General features: G+C 42.8%; 1 protein-coding gene across 22 annotated transcripts in view; it reads right to left on the reverse strand.

Moving 5' to 3' along the window:
- HECTD1 (HECT domain E3 ubiquitin protein ligase 1) overlaps positions 1 to 20759 on the reverse strand; it is a 109586-nt gene that overhangs the window by 78739 nt on the left and 10088 nt on the right. For all 22 annotated transcript variants that reach the window (XR_010601070.1, XR_010601069.1, XR_010601068.1 and 19 more), the window contains exon 2: positions 16037 to 16302. Coding sequence is in view for 19 of the 22 variants with exons in the window: in XM_065595406.1 (XP_065451478.1) it covers positions 16037 to 16176 (140 nt within the window). In the remaining 3 variants the exon portion in view is untranslated. The remainder of the gene's footprint in view (positions 1 to 16036; positions 16303 to 20759) is intronic.

A 20759-nucleotide genomic window follows, 5' to 3' on the forward strand; every position in this document is an offset into this window, starting at 1 on the left:
TTGATGCGGCAGGTTCGGCTGATCGTGGCCCCCACTCGCCACGGTTTGCTGTCCCGGGCAAATGGGGGCGGCGAGAAGCGGCGCGGGTGAGCGATGTGCTGGCCGCGGCTTCCCACGTGCTTACCCTGGCGAGCTGCGTGCCAAACGTTGCCGACCCCTGTGTTAGAGTGTGAATCCTCAGCTGAGCCAACGGGTTGCTGTGTATTCTCTTTGGAGACAACTGATTTGGTAATTTCTGGGGGCTGAATACTGGAGAGGAACACTATTCCAGGGTAGGCCCCTCCTTCTTCTGACCCTTTCCCTACAACTAGCAACTCAGGGCTAGTTTAAACAAAAGCTTTGCCAGCAGAGTTTGTGACAGATATGACAAGGTTCTGCAATATCCTGGACAAACCTTACCGAATTAAGTTAAACCTTATTGAATTAAGTGTATGTACTTTAGGATTCCTTTGTATTAAGACTGCAAATGTTTATGTATTATTGTGGAATACTGTGTAACTTGAAGGAGGAGACATGGCTAATATAAACCCGGGATGTTTTATGAGCATCAAAGGACTCTTTGAAACAGCATGCTAGACAAACAAACTTAAGTGCGATTCCTAGGATACACTTGGAAGGAGGGGAATACAAATTCCCCTCCTTTAGATCCACCCTTTCAAAGCTGCGCCTTGCTGAGAAACCCTTTGCCTGGCTTATTACCTATTCAATTGCTTCAAATCCTAAACTGGATAAAGGAGAGACTCTCATTCATGAGTGTGCTTGTACTGAGCTAACAGTTTTTATGAACATGTGACTACAGAAAAACTCCTGGGTGGGGTTTGAAGGACTGTTCACCAACCAGTATCTTTGCCGGAGTTGAGGTAATCTCTGGTAAGCTTATTAGTATACTTGTAGATTCTTTAATTATTTTAATAGGTTTTATCTTAATGCTTTTACCTTAAGAATAAATGTGCTTGCTTTGAAAGAACTGTGTGGTGACTTAACTGTGGCAATTACATTGTTTACCAGCTTAGAGGAAACAAGTAAAGCAGGCCTGTTTAGGCAGTCTGACTATCCGGGGGAATTCACAGTGTAGGCAGAGTGCTGTGCAGTCTGAAAATACCCTAGTCAAGACGGATAGAGAGACATATCTCCACTCAAGAAAGGTGAATGGCTGAGAAGCCGGGAGCCTAGAGCTGATGTCCTTGCTGACCAAGGGGAAATACAGATGCAGTTGCCCTGAATTGTAACAAAGCTATACTGGCAAAGCCCCCTAGTGAAGATGAAGCTTTTACAGGCCAGAGGAGTTTCTCCTTTAAAGTGACCCAATAACTTCATTTCAGGCTTTCTGGTCTCAGTACTACCCATCCTTCCGGCTGTTTTATTACCACAACATGGTCCAAATAGTCCATAACAGAAGTCCCAAACAGTCCATTTCTCACCCCAGTCCAGTGCAGTCATTAAAACTCAAGACATCTCGTCCATCGTTGCCCCACATACCGCACACGGTGCCTTTGACTACTCCCGGACTCTATCAATCCTCTCCTGTCATTGTACCAGGACAGCCACCCCAGCTCTTCCAAATGGAATGCAACCCAACTCCGACCAGTGGGAACTCCACAGCCTCTCTGCTAAGAGCATCTTTGCCAAGGGAGCATCCCTCACTCCTCTTGGACCCCTCCAAGTTCCTCTGGGTCCTGCTTTCTGGCACTGGAGACATCAGTGGATAATGCTCCTCCACTGTTCCCTTGCCGTCAGCCCACTCCGGCCCTTGGCTTCAGCTTAGAGATAGCAGGCAATTCCCTCTGCTACTGCTCCTCCTGCCTTCAAGCTCTCTCCAGTCCTGGCTCAGGGATGCCAGCCAGCAAACCCCTCTTGGTGATCTCCAGCCTTCTACCAGGAACCACATTCTGCTTCCTTTCAGGACTCCTCCAATCTCCTGGTCTCTGGTAGCTCTCATTTGCCCTTCCTGACTGAATCAGTGTGCTCTGACTCACTAGAACTCCACCTCACCAGGTCGTTCCCTGATCCTTTATACCCCCAAATGCTGCCCTGTTCTCTTATTGGCCAAATGGGAGTACCTGCTCTGGCACAGGGGAGCTGGACCTATTTCACATAATGGGAAAAGCAGAAAAGCAGTTTTCATTGACAAGTGGTAAAGGGAACCGGTTCCTAAGAGTTCTCAAAGCAGGGGCACACAACCCTGCTATTAAGAATCTAGAAAGGAGGCGGACTCTCAAACTAGGGAAAAACATGCACAAGACCCTTCAGGAACGTTAATACTGTGGGTTGGGAAAATACAGCATGGCTCTGAATATCAGTGATTTGCAGATGGACTCTAACCAAGTTGATGGAAAGACTGCGCTAGCAAATAGTCCAGTGCTGATAATACTGATGCTCTCAGGAGAGAAAGTTGATACTAAAGGTGCCCAAATAGAAAACTTCTTCTATTTAGCTCCGTAAGTCAATATGGTTGAGGATTCTCATGATCTACAGTAGAATATTCTCAATCCCAGCTGAACAGCTTCTTTCAGTGGATATCATCCTGCCAGCATCCAGGCTATCAGATGTAAAAAACGCTGGGTTCACGTGCAGGATATGACTGATATTCTGGGAGAAAATGTCAGGCAGAATGGGTAAAGTAATCAGCAGCTATGTTGTTAAGCTCACCAGCACCCAACACCTTAACTGCCTGAGGCCTATGCTGTGGCCACCATGATCATTTGCCCTGCGCCTTGTCTCAGTTTCCTCATGAACTTCAGAATCTTAGGGATCAGCACAAACACATACATCAATCTCACTGTCCAAGGGATGAAGAAAGCATCTGTCACAGTGCCTGGGCTTGTGCCCTCCCTCACTCCCCATCTGCAGCACAAGGTTTGGCATTTCTTGTTCTGGTTGGTGGCAAACAGGTCCACTTTTGAGAATCCCCATTTGCAAAAGATGCTCTGTGTGAATGTCTTTAAGAGACCCCTCAAGGTTTTCAAAAAAGTCCCTAACAAGATGGTCTGCCAATGTATTCTGAAGACTGGAAAGGTACAGAATATACCACTCTCAAAGACGCATGGCCTGACAGAGTGAGGATGATCTTGCACTCCCATCTGTTGAAACAGTGCTGTCTAAACTGACATTCTGAGGGTTCACAGTGGTATTGTTGGTCAACACTTGAATTGTTGATCGCCATAGAAGAGGCAGGAAAATCTTGCATGCCGAGTTCCAAAATGTTTATGTGCAAGCAGATTTCCTGAGAGACCACAGTAACTAAGTTTCCAGTTGATTCAAATGAGCCCCCATCCCTGAGTGGAGGTCTGTGTTACCAACGTCTTCGTAGCTAGGAGCATGGAGAAGAAAAAACTCTGTTGCATACCCAAAGTTGTTCTGTCCACCAGTTCAATGAGGCAAGGACTTCTTGTGTTGCTGTGGCCATCATGTTCATTCAGTGCCTGCTGGGCAGGTACAATAATCTCAACCATCCTTGCATGAATGGAAGGTGAAGTCTAGCATGCTGTGTGACATCAGTGCACACAGCCACATATCCATGAAGTCTGAGACATGTCCTCAGTAGTATTCTTGGATATGCATGAAGTTGATAGATGAGGTCTAATATAGTCTGAAATCTTTGCTGTGAAAGGTAGGCCTTCATGATGTGGAGTCTAAAAGAGCTCTATGAATTATGCTCTGAGTGGAGTCAGTGTATATTTCTCTGTTTACTTTGATACCTGGGGAAGAAGAGAGTTTCAGGATTGTTTGTACAAAGTTGATCACCTATTGTGGTGATCTTCCTTCAGTTACCCAGTTGTCTAGCTATGGATATACCTGGATTCCTCGTCTCCTTAGATGAGCTGCCACTACCAACAGACAACTGGTGAAAAGTCTTGGACCTGCAGAAAGGCCAAAAGGTAGGATTCTGTGCTGGCAGTGACATTTTCCTACCAGGAATCCATGTGCCAGTGGTATGAAGATATACAAATAGTTGTTTTGTAGGCCAAGAGCTGCAAACCAGACCATGAGATCTAATGAAGGCATTATAGAAGCTAGGGTCACTATTCTGTATCTGAAACAGCAGCTGAAGGTGTTGAGAAGTAAAAATAGAGTATGGGTCTCCAAACCCCTTTCTTCTTTGGGATTAAGTAGTGGGAATAAAAACATCTGCCTCTGAACTCCAAGGACACCTCCTCCATTGCTCCTAATTGCAAAAGGGAATCTATCTCCTACTCTCAGAAGAAGGGTCCCTGAAAAGGGACAAGGAAAAAACAGAGGGGATTGGAATTGAATGGAATGCCACTTGCTCATGATCCCCCGATAATCCCATCCCAAGAATGCTGAAAATAAAACCGACTGTTGCCAAAGGATGGAGGAGGGAGTAAAACAAAAGAGATCCTGTGGTAGTCCAAGCAGGCACCCTACATTGGCATCAAACTGGCTCACTATTTGAAGCCCCAAATTGTGAGGCTGTCAAGGAATCAACAGAGGGTTGACCCTGGAGAAATCTCTGCTTCTTCCACACTGACATACAAGATCTTGGTGGTTGACCATAGTACTGTGTAAAGGCTGCTTCCTTTTAGGAGTTGCGACAGAACCCCAAGGAGTCAAGGGTTACCCTATAATAAAGTCTGGAGGGCTTTGTCAGTCTCATTGGTGAAGAGGGATGGGAGATCTCAAATGGGAGATCCTTGATTGTTGCCTGGACCCCTCTAGAGATGCCAGATGACTGGAATCATCATTACCTCTGATGTGATAACTGGGCACACAAACTTACCTTAATTGTGAGCTCAACTGTAAAAAGTAATGTGAACATTCCTAAGGTGTCACAATAACCTACAACAACAAATGTTGTTGAGAAAAGGTATAAAAAGGAGATAAAGACTGAATTAGTCTAAACAAAAGAGCCTACCAATATTAGGGTGACCAGATCACCCAAGACAAATATCGGGACGCGGGGGGAGGAGGGGGGGTAACGCGGGGGGGGGGGGCCAAAAAAACCTTCCTCCGCAAGCGTTGGAGGGAGGCCCAGGAGACTCAGGGGAAGCGCGGGGCCGGGGTGAGTAAGAGTCCGGCCTGGTCCCTTGCAGGCAGGACTCAGTTGGGTGGTAGGGCGAGGAGGGGGGCGGCCTGCGGGGCCAGGCGGCGGCTGTTCTCACCCCCGGCCAGCGGGACTCGGGAGCAGCCGCTGCTGCAGTTCCCACTGCCGCGGGGGCAGGAAGCGGCCATGGCGCTCCGCGGCTGCAGCTCTGGCGCCCCCGAACCCCCCGAGCCGGGGCCTGCTGCGGGGACCCAGCAGCGCGTACGCTGGGCCCAGCCCCTGGCCAGTCGCGTCTGGGCTGCTGCCCAGCTGGTGCTATCCCGCGGCGGCCCCGGAGTGGGGGCAGCAGGCCCCAGCCCCCCCCGTCCCGCAGGGGAACGAACGGGGCTGGGCTGCCGATGCCTCCACCCCGGGGCCGCCGCGGGATAGCACCAGCTGGGCAGCAGCCCAGACGCTGGCCAGGGGCTGGGCCCAGCGTACGCGCTGCTGGGTCCCCGCAGCAGGCCCCGGCTCGGGGGGTTCGGAGGCGCCGCAGCCGCGGAGCGCCATGGCCGCTTCCTCCCCCCGCGGCAGTGGGAGCTGCAGCAGCGGCTGCTCCCGAGTCCCGCTGCCCGGGGGGACAACAACAGCCGCTGCCTGGCCCCGCGGGTCGCCCCCCTCCTCTCCCAACCACCCAACTGAGTCCTGCCTGCTCGGGGCCAGGCCGGACTGTTACTCACCCCGGCCCCGCGCTTCCCCTGTGTCTCCCGGGCCTCCCTCCAGCGCTTGTGGAGGGAGGGGGAATGGTGAGCCCGGGGAAGAGGCGGGGATTCGGGGAGGGAGCCAATCGGGGGAGGAGGGGGCGGAGTCGGGGCGGGGGGGGGGGGGGGAGGTGCGAGCACTTCTAGGCTCCGGGGCATTTCCTTGTTTGTCCAGTGTCCCGACCGCATGTCGGTCGGGACGCGGGACAAACAAGGAAATATCGGGACAGTCCCGATAAAATCGGGACGTCTGGTCACCCTAACCAATATGGATCAAGAACCATGTTAAAATCATCCTTGGTAAAAAAAAAAAAAACAGAGGGTGTGAAATTGGAAACTAATGAACCAAACTGGTGTTTCGAACACTAAACCTAATTGATGGACAAAATAATGAGGGGATGGGTTATTACACTCGTCACTCCCCCTTTGGGTCATTAAAGAAAGAGATTTTGGGGGGAAAATAGAGAAGAACGGATGGAGGCTACTGGAGTGAACTTCACCACCATGGTTGCCCCTGAGAGGAAGCAGCCTGGGAGCTCAGAGGGGAGTCATGGATCACCAGGGTAAAGTCCTGTGCAGATACAAAAATGTGGATCTGCATCCGCAAGGATCAACCCACGATCTGATCCACTAGCCATCTTTTACCTGTGTCTGCATCTGCACATGCAGCAGCAAGCTGTCTCACAGGGGCTAGCACCAGGGGGTGGGAGGGAGAACGAGTGGGGGGGAGGGCAGAGTCTTGCAGAAAAGAGGCAGTGCACGGGCGGGGACTGGTGTGAGGGGCAGCACAGGGGCGGGGTCTAGAGGAGAAGGGGCGGCGCAGAGGGGGGAAGGGGCAACGCATTACATGCTGCTCTTGGGGGCTTGTGAGCGACAGCACACGGCAGCAGCGGTGAGTATTGCATCATAGTGGGGCGCTGGGGCCCCACCTACGCCAATCCCTGTGGCCAGGGGTGGGCCCTGCTGCCCAGGAGCCGGTAGGCCAGGCCCGGGACTAGAAGCATGGCCACTGCTGCCAGGCTGGGCCATGGTGGGGACACTGGCACTGCCCGAAGGGCCCGAGCTGCTGGACAGGAAGTGGCATGGTGAGCGGGTGCTGGACAGCCCAGACTCCAGCCTGCTGCCCAGTCCCAGCTACTGACTGCCGGCCCCGAGCGCACTGCGCCTCCCGGGCCACCCAAGCCAGATGCCATGGGCCAGGCACCGCTGGTGAGTAGAACTCTGTGTGGTTGGTATCTGCATCTGATCCTCTCTCTCTTCAACGCATAGCCAGACAGTTGCCATAGTGACTGTTCACAGTTTGGTCTGTTTCTGCACAACCACAAAGGCTTGACAACCTGAGAGTTCAACATCAGAGCAGACTTGGTGAACCCATGTAATAGGGGTTCTTTCTCTGGGTTGCCTCCACCCCTCGGTTGGTGGAGTTTTATCCTGGATGTTACAAGCCACCCAGAGAATGACGGTTGCTGGAACGTCTTGTGGCATCCTTACGACATTTCCAAAAAGTGTAAGGTGCCGCCTGAGAACAATGGCCCCAGTAATATGTAGACCCGAGCAACCATAAACATCTGCATTACAGGTGAAGTCATTCCAGTTCATGCCCAATACACGACATTGACAGGTAAACACAGGTCAAACAATGATTATACTTCAAAATGATTTTTTTAAAATGTCAAGAAAATGCTTATTAAAATTTAATCAAAATATTTCCTTCTGGATTTTAGTTTTTAATACCTGAAGTTATTTATTATAACAACTTAATAAATTTAAGTACACCGGTCAGGCAATTCTTAAAAGCGTCTTGAGAGAGTCCTAAAAAAACAAAAACAAAAAACCCAAGGAGACAGCTTTAGGGTGTTGAGTAGACAACAGGTTAGTGCTGCAGTTATTACTACACCTCTACCCCAATATAACGCTACCCGATATAACACGAATTCTGATATAATGCGGTAAAGCAGGGGGGGGAAGGGGAAGAGGAGGCTGCACACTCCGGTGGATCAAAGCAAGTTCGATATAACGCGGTTTCACCTATAATGCGGTAAGATTTTTTGGCTCCCGAGGACAGCATTATATCGAGGTAGAGGTGTATTTACTGTACATCTCTCATTGTGGGTGTCCACACATGATTCACTGTTTCTATAGTGGGATCAGCACTTTTGCTGCAAACTGTCTTGTGATTCTTCTGTTATCACATTCCAAAGACTTTATTGGAGCACTGGTTTATGATTAATACATTATAAGAGTCTTTGAGATCAAATTTATTCTAAATCAACATTTGTCCTTAATGCCTACTTCAATCTGTAATTGGTATTAATAGGGAAATCTTGTCTCCCTATTTAGTAGGACAGTCTCTGTCCCCTATATTAGATAAATTGATTTTAAATCTGTCTATAATTACAATATCTATAATGTATTCTAATACTGCTATTATTTATGTCTGAGACTATCTCAGATGCCCTCATTAATAATATGAATTTATTAGAAAATAAAGATCATTGCCCACAAACTCCATATAATATCAATTCTCTCTGTGGGAAGTTAAAGCAACCTGAAAAACATTTTCTGAAAATTAAAAATGTTGGGTCACTAAAATAAAATAAAAAAAAAAAAATGATTTCCCCTCTGTTGATACTCACACCTTCTTGTCAACTGCTGGGAATGGGCCACATCCACATTGATTGAATTGGTCTTGTTAGCACTGACCCCCTCCACTTGGTAAGGCAACTCCCAACTTTTCATGTGCAGTACATTTATACCTGCTTCATGTATTTTCTACTCCATGCATCTGATGAAGTGGGTTATATCCCACAAAAGCTTATGCCCAGATAAATTGGTTAGTCTCAAAGTTTGCCAGAAGGACTCCTCGTTGTTTTTCTATTATATATTATCATCCCACTCAACAGCAAGCTCTTTTTAATTTTTCTTTTAGATGTGGTGTAATTGCAGAAGGGTATGTCAAAGAAGTGGGTTTTGCATTTTGCTCTGAAGACATTGTTGCTTAGGGAGTCATCCTGATCTCTGAGGAGCTAAGACCCCAGGAATGAAAATCCTGCACAGATGGCACCTTTAGAGAGTTTGAAATATAAATTCTTGGAAATAACATTTAACATGAACAGCTCATTAAGATGATAAAACTATCACTGAAATAAAGGATTGAGAGACTCTATACATTGTAAGAAGTGTGCACTGTCCAATATACCATTTATATTGCTGATAATCTCATTCTGTGACAGTTTTCTTTGCTGTTTTGACATATAAGGACAATCAAATTAATTTTACCTAAATCTGTAATGACATCTGACTCTATGTATCCAGATACATACTACTTTTAAGTAAGAATGACGAAACAGCTTTCTTGTTTAGAGAGTCCAAAATACAGTCAGCCCTCTAATCATTATCTACATATTCTGCAAGGGTGTTCAATAATTCTGGCATTTTTTTAAATCAAACAACATTGCAAAGAAAACATATTATTATACATTTGTGGTAGTCCAAATAGGGGATAGGCGTTACAATACCTAACAAAACAACAAAGGAACAGCATCAGGCTAAATGTGGGTGTACCACCTTGTATCTCAACATAAATCAACAAAATTCAGTCTTTTAGGATATTCTGGACAATGAACAAACTGAAAAGTCAATTTATCAATCAACATCGTCAAATTTTGAGATTAAATGATTTATCTGTAACAGATTACTCTATTTCAGCGTTTTAAATTCATTGCATTGTCATGGAGCAGAAACTTTAAACCTGCCCTCACAAATCCTGTTCCACCCCAGGTAGGAGGATCCCACCCTGTAACTACCAGTTGGAATCATAACTGAATAAGCGCCTCAAATTCCACCTGTTCTCAGCACTCTGTCCAATTATCTGCCATATAGGAAACAACACATCCTGCAGCTATTCCAGCAGGTGCTCTCCCAGCACCCTAAAAAAACCACCTCCACAGGGGGCGTGGCTCCCAGCGTTGGTGCACTGTCTACACTGGCGCTTTACAGTGCTGAAACTTGCTGCGCTCAGGGGTGTGTTTTTTCACACCCCTGAGTGAGAAAATTACAGAGCGGTAAATTGACAAGCCCTAAGACTAAAACTAAAGTGAACACAGTCACTCATTAGCATAGAAACAGTCTAGCACCACCTGATTAAATTCATGTTTGTAATGTTATTTTCACAACCATAACAGCCCAAACAAGTCACTTAACTTCTTTGTCCAATTCCCCATCTATAAAATGGGGATATTATTTCTCATCTTCTTCAGTATTATGCACATTAATTAGCTTTGCATAGTGCTCTGGAAATTGTACTAATCTATGAATATTAGTGTTTAAAGCCAGAAGACATCATTTAATCATCAAATCTGACCTCCTGTACATCACAGACCATCAAATTTCACTCAGTTATTCCTGTATTGAGCCCAATCATTTGTGTTTAACCAAGCATGTCTTCCATAAAGACATCCAATTATTGATTTGAAGACATCAGGAAATGGAGACTCCACCATTTCCCTCAATAATTTGTTCCAGTGATTAATCATCCTCACTGTTAAACATTTGTGCCTAATTTCTACTTTCAATTTGTCGGTTTTATCTTCCAGTCATAGTTATGCCTTTTAATACCAGACATTTTCTCCCCACGAAGGTATATATGCACTGTAATCCAGTAGCCTCTCAATCTTCTTTTTGATACTGAATGGACTCTCTAAGCCTCTCACGGTAAGGCATTCTCTCCAACATGTATGGCATTACATCATTCTGTGGCTCTTTTCTGCACATTCTCCAATTTTTCAAAATCCCTTTTTTTTTTTTTTAATTTGGACACCATACCTGGATGCAGAATTCCAGTATCTATCTTACCAATGCCATAAACAGAGGCTAAAATCACCTCCTTACTCCTACTCTCCTGTTCATACATCCAAACAATCACAGTAGCCTGTTATACCACAGCATCATACTGGGAGTTCACGTTCAGTTGCTTGTCCACTATGAACCCTAAATCAGTGGTAGGCGGCCTGTGGGCCGCATGTGGCCCATCAGGGTAATCCGATTGTGGGCTGCGAGACATTTTGCTGATGTTGACCAAACACTGCCCTAAATGCTTTTCAAAAATCATAGTTTTGCAAAGTACAGTCTTTCCATCCTTTAGGTATGGCCTGCATTTCTTGTTCCTAAGTATATAACTTTGCATTTGGTTGTAGTAAAATGTATTTTATTTGAATGGCTCTGTATGACTGCTCTGTCCTCATCATTATTCACCACTATACCAATCTCTGTGTTGTCCACAATTTAATTAGCAGTGTCCTCAAAATGTTTTTTATAGTAAAGTTTGAGGGCTTCGCCAATTGACATATTTACCAATTCTCTGAGAGGTGGAGTACTTACACCAACAGGAGAAGCTCTCCTGTCAGTGTAGGCAGCATCTTCACTATGCACCTACAGTGGCACTGTAAGTCTAGACAAGCCCTTAGTAGTTAAAGCACAGAAAAGGTTTGCTTAGTGACAGTTAAGGTCACAACACACATCCAACTCAAAACCTTAAAAGCAGGGAAATAAAAGTTCTGCATTTATTGCCATTCTCACATTACCTACCACACTGCTGATAACCCAATCCAATAATCTATAAGGATTTCACTTACATCTACAACAGATATCAAAAAGCAATACCTATACCTACCCCTACTTAATCAAATTTGCACGCCAGCATAAAACCTTAACAGTGACCTGAGACTATCATCAAATGAGTATATTTGGTGGTCACATAATCTATATGTTCAGAAAGATATTTTACCTTAACACTGCTGAAGTTACTGTAAATGATGGTATAAAGCACCAAAAATTATACTAGTTCTTACATTACAAATCTGTTATGGTATGTAGTCTCATTGTGTGAATTAAAAAGTTTTAAAAAGCAAATTTACAAAAAAAACTGTCACAAGCAACTACAACAGCCCCTCTCATGAGTAAACAGGAGGCTCCCAGCTCAGAGCCCTACCTCTGGAGCTACAGGAGTAACTGCTAGCCTATGTTTAGCTCAGCCAACAGAGAAGGACTAGACATGTTTTCCTTGGTGGTTACACAATTTTTTGCTAGACAACAGCAGCACATTGGAAATCCCAGGTTAGATCCCTGATTCTGGGACCTCGTCTTTCCTAGGGGGAAAAAGGTTTGTTCTCACGTCATATGTTAGCTAACATATAATAACTAACATGAGGTAAAATCCTAGTTAAAACTACAAACTCTTGTTTTGACAGGTCAGGGTAAACCCGAGGCTCCCCCACAGTCTTTACTTCAACCTGTGTAACTTGTGTCAAGACTACAAACTGTCTTAACTGCACTCGGATCTTACTATATTACCATGTGTCAGCTAACATGAGGTAAGAACATTCTTTTCCCTCCAGTGAAGATGCATCCAGGGAAACAGTGTGTGGTTCTGTGGTTACAGATAGGATAACCAAAGAATATTTACGTTTGGAAGGATTAGATTTTTATAAATAAATTTTGATTATATGTACACACACAAACTGACAAAAAATACTTGTCATAATAATCTAAATTTACGGATACACAAAGTAAAAAAAATGCTGCTTGAAAATTTATTAGAGTTTGATTTAAGGATATTTACTTTGTATATTTTGACATGTGATGTTGACCGACCATAATTTCATGTAACTGTGAAAACTGAAATTGATAAAAAATAAAAAAAATGTTACAATAAATATCGCTATTATATATTGAAATTATAAAAAAAATAAAATAAAAATCACATTTTCCCATGCCTAAACATAATAAATCTGAAAGACAATGTAGCTGATTAGAGCTGACTGGAGCTGCCATGTTAGAAATTTAGCTTCTATTCCTGCAGTGCCTTTCTGTAAACTCTCTTTAAAAAAAAAAAAAAAAAAAACTCATTTGTAAAATGGAGTGGCAACCTATACCTAACTACCTTATAGGATTGGGATTTGAAGCCTTTGTCAATAATAAGGATGGTGCGATGCATGGAAATATAAACACAATCATAAGAGGTTACATTTCAACTCTTGGTCTTCTCTTTCCCAGCTCAGGGAATGTTCCCTTCGGCTACAGAGGTATTTGACTAGCTTTAACAATTATATTCCTCAAATTCAGCTGCCTGAAACTGAATTATGTTTCTACTCCATCAAGTTTTAGCAACTTGAGCTACTGGTGTTTTTGTTCCTGGTTGAAATTCTAGCCATTGTAGCTGCTGAGTGACTAACAATCAGTCTCTCTCTGAATCACTGTCACTAGAAGATGAATGAAATAGTGACTCATTAACATTAGTGTTACTAACCACTGAAGAAAATTTCATTATCTGTAAAATGCCAATATCTTGGGTTACACAGCCATTAAAACTTTAACTACTTGGCACCATAATTTGTCATTAGTTTTACACCCTGGAATCTGCTCCAATAAAGCTCAGATTCCACCTATATCATGATACTGAGCAAGCATTTTTGTATGCTTGTTCCCCATCTTTCTGACTTGGTCATAACTTTCTCTAAATTCAGAGACTGATTTCACTGTCGTGTTCAAAGGCGTGCTCAGCATCAGCAATTCACACTGTTAATCTCCCACTAATTTTAGTACACACATTGTATCCCGAAAATATACAAGATTTGATCTCATTCAACTCTCAATTTAGTGAAGGAAGAATTTTTCAAAGCAATCCTTTCCAATCAAAGCCACTCTTTACTGGTTCCTGAAATAAACTATCACATTTCTTCACAGATCAAAGGTCGTAAAGCATAACATCTGCTTTGGCATCTCACAGATTTGCCATACCACAAACAACCATGCTTTTAAGTTTGCAGAGACATTTTTCTGGAGGTCAGAGAGCTGTCTACATTACAAATTGGGCCATGCCCTGAAACTATTTTCAAGATTAATTACTGAAAATTATGTTTTGTAACACACGTGCCACACAGTGATCCCCTATTTAGACAAGGCATCATTTCTTTTAAAATATTATTGAAAAGCAACTCAATAAGTATTTTCAAGAACTATTAGTTATGCTATCAACATGTGAACGGGCTGGCCAGCACTGACCTATAAATTGCAACCAATTTCAAGACACAATACATTTTGTAAACAGAGGCTCATAAAGTAACAAAATCAACTTGAAATCTAGTCTATTAAAAATACTAATAAATAAAGTAGTTTAATTGACACTTCAGTCTCTCTCCCTCTCCTGAAACTCAAGTATCTCATTTTAGGAACCATAAATCATAACGGTTTAAAAAAAAAAAAAAACAACAACATTATAACAACAGCACAATGTTCATCAGATATGCTTTTACACAGAGGAACACAAAATATACAGGAACCAAAAGCTTTGTATTAGAAGTTGAATTATTTAATTAAAGACAAAAATCTGCTATAAATAAAATAAGTAACACCCCACAAGCTTTACGTTTCACAAGTTTATATTTCAGACCTATTTTTGAATAAATATCGAAATGAACATCTTTCTATAAAAGCTTGTGATTACATTTCAACTTTTGTTCAATGCAGTATGAATTTAAGTGGACAACCCAATTAAAATATACTCTAGAACAGTTATTTTTCGACTGTTTGCTCAAACCTATGTCAATGAAGCTAAGTTAAGAAGCCAGTAAATTAGTGTTTTTCAGCCTGAGGTGGCAGGACCCATGCCCAAGTAGGGATTGACAGTCAGAGGAAAGGAGCAGTAAATGCACATATTGGTGACAAATATCCATGCTTAATTATATCTATAGATTATAAACTCTTCAGGCCACAGACTCATTTTTAATCACTGAAGTATTCTGTAAAAACACAGTAATGAATACATTTTTATATCAATTTCTGATTTTCAAGTCATCATGGAATATAGAGACTCCTTAAAAGCCACACAACCCTCCATGACTGCTCCTACTACAGGAGCTGTTCACACATATACGGCTGCAAAATCCAGAAGGTCCCTGCCATGCATATAAAAATGTTCCCTCGGCACTCAGTTCAGACACAACTGCATATACTTCTACCCAAGAGATCCACTAGGGCAAAGGTTCTCAACTTTTGTCTTTCTGACACACACACAACTCCATGGCCCACCTGCGCCACAACAACTGGTTTTCTACTTATAAAAGCCAGGGCTGGCATTAGGGGGTAGCAAGCAGGGCAACTGCCTGGGACCCCACACCACAGGGGCCCCTGAAAACTAAATTGCTCAGGCTTTGGCTTTAACCCCGGATGGCAGGGCTCAGAGCCCCAGGCTTTAGCCCCATGCAGTGAGGCTTTGGCTGGCTGTCCTGAGCCTCAGGAAGTCTGACACTGGCCCTACTTGGAGGACCTCCGAAACCTGCTTGCGGCCCCCCGACCCTTGGTAGAGAACCACTGCACTAGGGAACCCTCTAGCAACCCCAAGGTCTTCTTCTAGTGATTAGACTGAAAAGAGGAGGAAGAAAATGGGGGGGCTGTAGGGGGAGCAGAGGTGGAGGAGCAGAAAAGAAAATCAGAAATTGTACTAATATATGACAGAGAGACAAGGAAACCCGAGGAGCAGTGACAGACAAGAGGATGGACTATCCACCAAAACACTGCAAAGAGGGCTCCGACAAAAAGGAGAATGGAAACGACTGCATTAGGTACTAAAGTTTTAAAGGATCAAATTCTGTTCATGCCTTTGTATCGAAATCCATCCTTTCTAGACCCACTATTTAGCAATTACAGAAACTAATATATTTGATGTACATTACTATGGATCATCAACGCTCAAATATTAAGTGCCAGCATTAGTTATGTTAATGATTTTTTTTTTTTAGCTTGCAGAGTTGAAAATAAGAGCTACTGTATATCACATGAGGAAAACTTAAAAATCTCTGAGTGGGCATTTTAATATAAAACAGAATAGTTCAAATTTTAGTGTAAAAAGGCTATTTTCTATTATTTAAAAAAACAGATAATGTAATGCTCTCTAATGGGGTAAACAAGAATATAGTTTTTCAACACCAAACAAGCTTTAAAACAAACAAACAAAAAAACTGTGTACAAATTAGTATTTCCTGTCCACTGCACAGTTGCCATACTTTTCATTCACTGCAAAATGAGTAGGTACTCAAAATACTCTGGAAGTGAGCGTGGGCACAGCCATAGACATTTTTTTCTATAATAACATTTTCAAGACTGCGGAAGCTTCTAGTTCTGCATGTCAAACTTCATATATACCTACTTAGTAAAGTAAAGTTGTTAAATAACACTGCCACAGCCTGAAAATGGAGGACAGAAAGCCCCTGCAAATGAAGAACAGAAATGTACTTACGTTTCAAAACAACGATCCACATTGTCTGACATCAAAAGCAGCATGCATAACTGTTCCAAAGCTATTAGTTGCATATCCCTTTCATCCCCCTGCCCCATCTGTAGCCATTCAAGCAACGTGTCTGGGTCTACATCTGCCATGGTTTTAAAAAGCCTCCTTGGCTTGAATTAAAAAGTACCAAAAAATCCTTAAAGTGTTCAAGCCAGGATAGCCTGAGTACAGTGGAACTTTCCCTCCAGTCAGACTCGGATATTTGCAGTCTTCACCTGGAAAGAAGAAACAACTCATCAGGATCTGTCTTATTAACCTTTTCCATTTGTTCCTCCTGTAACATGTTTTCAGCCATCTATTGGATCTTTAATTTCTATATCATTTAAAATCTCACAACAGATTATGACAAGGTGTTTGGTTTTTTTAAACTTACCTGAGTGTAATCTAATTAGGTTGCTCTACTTAACTTAAAACAAGAGCCTTCTTTCCCAGGCACAGGCAAGCAAGCTTCAGATTTTTAGTGAAAACTCACAGCTAAAAGCTTGGAGGGGAACAATTTTTCAGACCTTAACTTACATTTTCTTATAAGCTTATTTTTCAGATACATATTTTCTGAAGAATAACTCAGCTGATGTCACCTTTCAAAAAACAGATACAACTTCCCCAATGCTAAAGCATCTCTTTGCTCAAATAATTTTTATAAGAAATTTCAAGAGATTTTACAGGTATGTACCCATTCAGACAGGCATTAAATGAAATTTACTGAGACAGATCTGCAACTTAAGACTCAGAAGGAAACCTTTATAGAGTTTTTATGAATATGAAGACCGCCAGGGATCAGAGCGCATGGAAAATATGAGGATAATGTACAAAAGCCTGAGGGAGAGAACATAAGAGATGAACATCAGGAAGAGACAGGTAGATCTATGTAACTGGGGCCTCCATACAAAGAAGAATTGATAGGCCAGATACAGAGAACAGAAGTGTGTGCCGTCTGCCTGGACACAAAAACTGTCTGCCATTTGCATCCCAAATACCTGGGGAAAAACTTGTACAGAAAGGCTCCAGAACCAAATGAATGAATAATCACCTCGAGAAGATTATCAGGAGTAAACAGAAAGCCTATAGGGAACGGAAAAATGACTGATCAGCAAAGAAAGCTACATCTTGGAAGTTAGAAAATGTAGGAATAACACGAGAATTGCTAAAAGATGAATTTGCTCTTGCCAAGGAAATTTAAAAAGTATTTTTAGATAGATAGATAGACAGATAGACAGATAGACAGACAATAAGGAAGGATGAGGTTGGGCCACTATGCAGTGTGGATGGGAAAAAGATTAATGATAATCTAGGAACGGCCCAAAAAATAAACGAATACTTTGCCTCGGTTTTCAATAAGGATGATAATTTGGAACATGAGCATGAAGGCAGGATGGCTGACTGAAATGGAAATCGCCACAAATGAGGTGGAAGAAAAACTTCAAGAACTTAATATGCTCAGATCAGGGAGACCCGATACCATGTATCCCAGAATACTGAAAGAACTAGCACATGAGATTACTAGTCCAGTATCAACAATTTTTAATAAAAATCTATTCTTTGTGGTACCGTACGACTGGAGAATAGCTAACATCTGACCTATATTTCAGAAAGGGGAAAAAAGGCGATCAAGATAACTATATACCCATTAGTCTGACCTCAGGGAAGATGGGGATTAGTACTAGATTTGTAAAGTGGTTAAGAAACTAGTTAAAGGGGAGAAGGCAAAAGGTTCTGCTAAAAGGTGAACTATCAGACCAGAGAGAGGTTGCTAGTGGAGTTCCTCAAGTTCTTTGGACCAATGTTATTTAATAGTTTTTATTAATGACCTTGGTACAAAAAGTATGTATGCGCTACTAAAATATGCTGATGATACAAAGTTGGGAGTGATACACAGGAGGACTGGAATATTATATGAAGATCTAGATGACCTTGAAGACTGGACTAACAGAAATGGGATGAAATTCAATAGGACAATGTGCAAGATCATGCACTTAGGGTCTAATAAAATTTCTGCTATAAGATGGGGGGGGGGCCTCATCAGTTGGAAGTGTCAAAGAAGAGAGACGGAACTACTGTGATAACTGTGAACCACCAATGTGATGCAACTACAAAAAAGGCAAATGTGATCATAGGACGCATCAGGCAAGGCATTTCCAGTACAGATAGAGAAGTATTATTGCCACTGTACAATGATAAAACCACATTTGAAATACCTTGTACAATTTTGGTCAAACATGTTCAAGAAAGAGTAATTTAAACTGAAACAGGTGCAGAGAAGAGCTATTAGGAAGATGAAGGGAATGGAGGGCCTACTTTATAAGAGAAGGCTGGAAGAGTGTGGCTTGTGATGAGTGATAGGAAATATGATTGCTCTGTATAAATACTTCAGGACGGTAAATACTAGAGAGTGGAGAGTTATTTATGCTAAAGGACAATGAAGAGACAAAAAGAAAGGAGTATAAACTAGCTATGAAAAAATTCAGGCTGGCGATTAGGTTTCTAAACATCACAGGAGAGAGGCTTTGGAAGAGCCTCCCAAATAGGATTTCTGGGGGCAAACAACTTAATTGGTTTTAGAGAGAGACGGACAAATTTATGAGTGCAGTTGTGCAGCGGGTTTACTTGTGAGGGAGTGGGGGCCCAGGTCAGCAGTCCTGTGGGTCCCTTCATTTTATGCCTTGTGTTCCTGTAACCTCATGCTGCAGGAGTCAAGAAGGGATTCCCCACCCAACAGCATATTCTGCGCTTTTTTTTTTTTTTTTTTTTTTGGTTGTCTCCTTTCTCTGAAGCATCAGAGATGGCCACAACTGGAGATGGGACACTGGACAGGGTGGGCTGGTGCTAAGAGGTAGCACCAAACAATCTCTCAGGTGTTTAGCAGGTTGGTTATTGCTCACAAGCTCAGGGTCTAACTCATCGCCATATGTGGGGGTCGGAAAGTAACTTCCCCCCAGGTCTGACTGGCAGCAAACTTGTGGAGGTTTTGCCTTCCTTTGCAGTATGGGGTTTACATAATTTGCTGGGGATCATCTAGAAATCTCTCACTTAGTGGCAGGGACCTCAGGCACTGGTGCACCTGAGTCCCTCCTATTCTCTGCCTGTGGCATGTAATAGTCTAGTCCAGGAGTTCTCAAGCTTCATTGCACTGAGACCAACTTCTGACAACAAAAATTACTACAGAACCCCAGAAGGGGGGAACCGAAGCCTGAGCCCCACCATCCCAGGCAGAGGGGCCAAACCAGCCCTGGTGACACCATTAAAATGGGGTTGCGACCCACTCTGGGGTCCCAACCCAGTTTGAGAACCACTGGTCTAGTCATATTTTGGTCTTATTTCAGTTATTGGGTTTAGTGTGTGAGTGTTGGATGGTGTTGGTGGCCTCTGGTATACTGCAGGTCGACTAAATCAGTGACTCTCAACCTTTCCAAACTACTGTATCCGTTTCAGGAGGCTGATCTGTCTTGCATACCCCCAAGTTTCACCTCATTGATAAACTACTTGCTTACAAAATCAAACAAAAATATACAAATGTCACAGCACACTATTATTGAAAAATTGCTTACTTTCTCACGTTTACCATATTATTATAAATCAATTTGTATACAACTACACCTCTACCTCGATATAACGCTGTCCTCAGGAGCCAAAAAATCTTACCGCGTTATAGGTGAAACTACGTTGAACTTGCTTTGATCCACCGGAGTGCGCAGCCCCGCCCCCCCAGAGCACTGCTTTACCGCATTATATCCAAATTCGTGTTATATCGGGTCACGTTATATCGGGGTAGAGGTGTATTGTACTTCCCAGCTCTTTGAGCTCTGGTCAAGTGAAAAATTCTCTAAGTATCTACAGCAGTATAAACAAATTGTCTGCAAGAAATTTTAGTTTGTACTGACTTCGCTAGTGCTTTTTATGTAGCCTGTTGTAAAAGCAGGCAAATAGCTAGATGAGCTGATGTACCCCTTATGACCTCTGCATACCCCCCAGGGTACACATACCCCTGGTTGAGAATCACTGGACTAGATGATCTAGTGATCCCTTCTGGGCTTAAGCTCTATTTGATTATAGATCATTAAAATTTCTAACATAATGGATAAGAAGTAGAATACGATTGTAAATGAAGAGAATGGGAAAAGAGAAAATAATATTTCTAAAACATTTGCATTTTAAATGTTTTGGAGTTTTTTTCAAGCGAATTATTCAACCTTTACAAATGTACATTAAAAAATTCAGAGTTTCAGATGTACATATATGGTAAATGGCATTATTTGTTGGCCTAGTAAGACACAGCACATGCAAGCTCAGGATCAAGAAGGCCCCTTTATCAGTATCTTAAGAGATGTTTTTGACCTACAGCATATGCTTATGTACCACCTTGCACTAGATCAACAAGAAGTCACATCTACTTTATACACTTTGTCCTTGAAGATCAACACAACTATAAATATCATTTGCATACCTAAGCTGCAACAAAGGCTTTGAACCAACCTACCCATATGAAACTTACCATAAAACCTAAAACATAGCTATTAAAATCCCTATTTTGCAAAAATGAAATTACATTATTAAACTTGGTGGCAAAGGTGAAATGCTGAAAAAGTGTACCCCTGTACATTCTCTAGAATCTGGGGGGTGGGGAGGGGAGCCACAAATAAGGGTTTAAACTTCCACAGGACAAGGTCTGATTTCT

The sequence above is a fragment of the Chrysemys picta genome, chromosome 4 (genome assembly GCF_011386835.1).
Source record: "Chrysemys picta bellii isolate R12L10 chromosome 4, ASM1138683v2, whole genome shotgun sequence".
Classification (NCBI taxonomy): domain Eukaryota; kingdom Metazoa; phylum Chordata; order Testudines; family Emydidae; genus Chrysemys; species Chrysemys picta.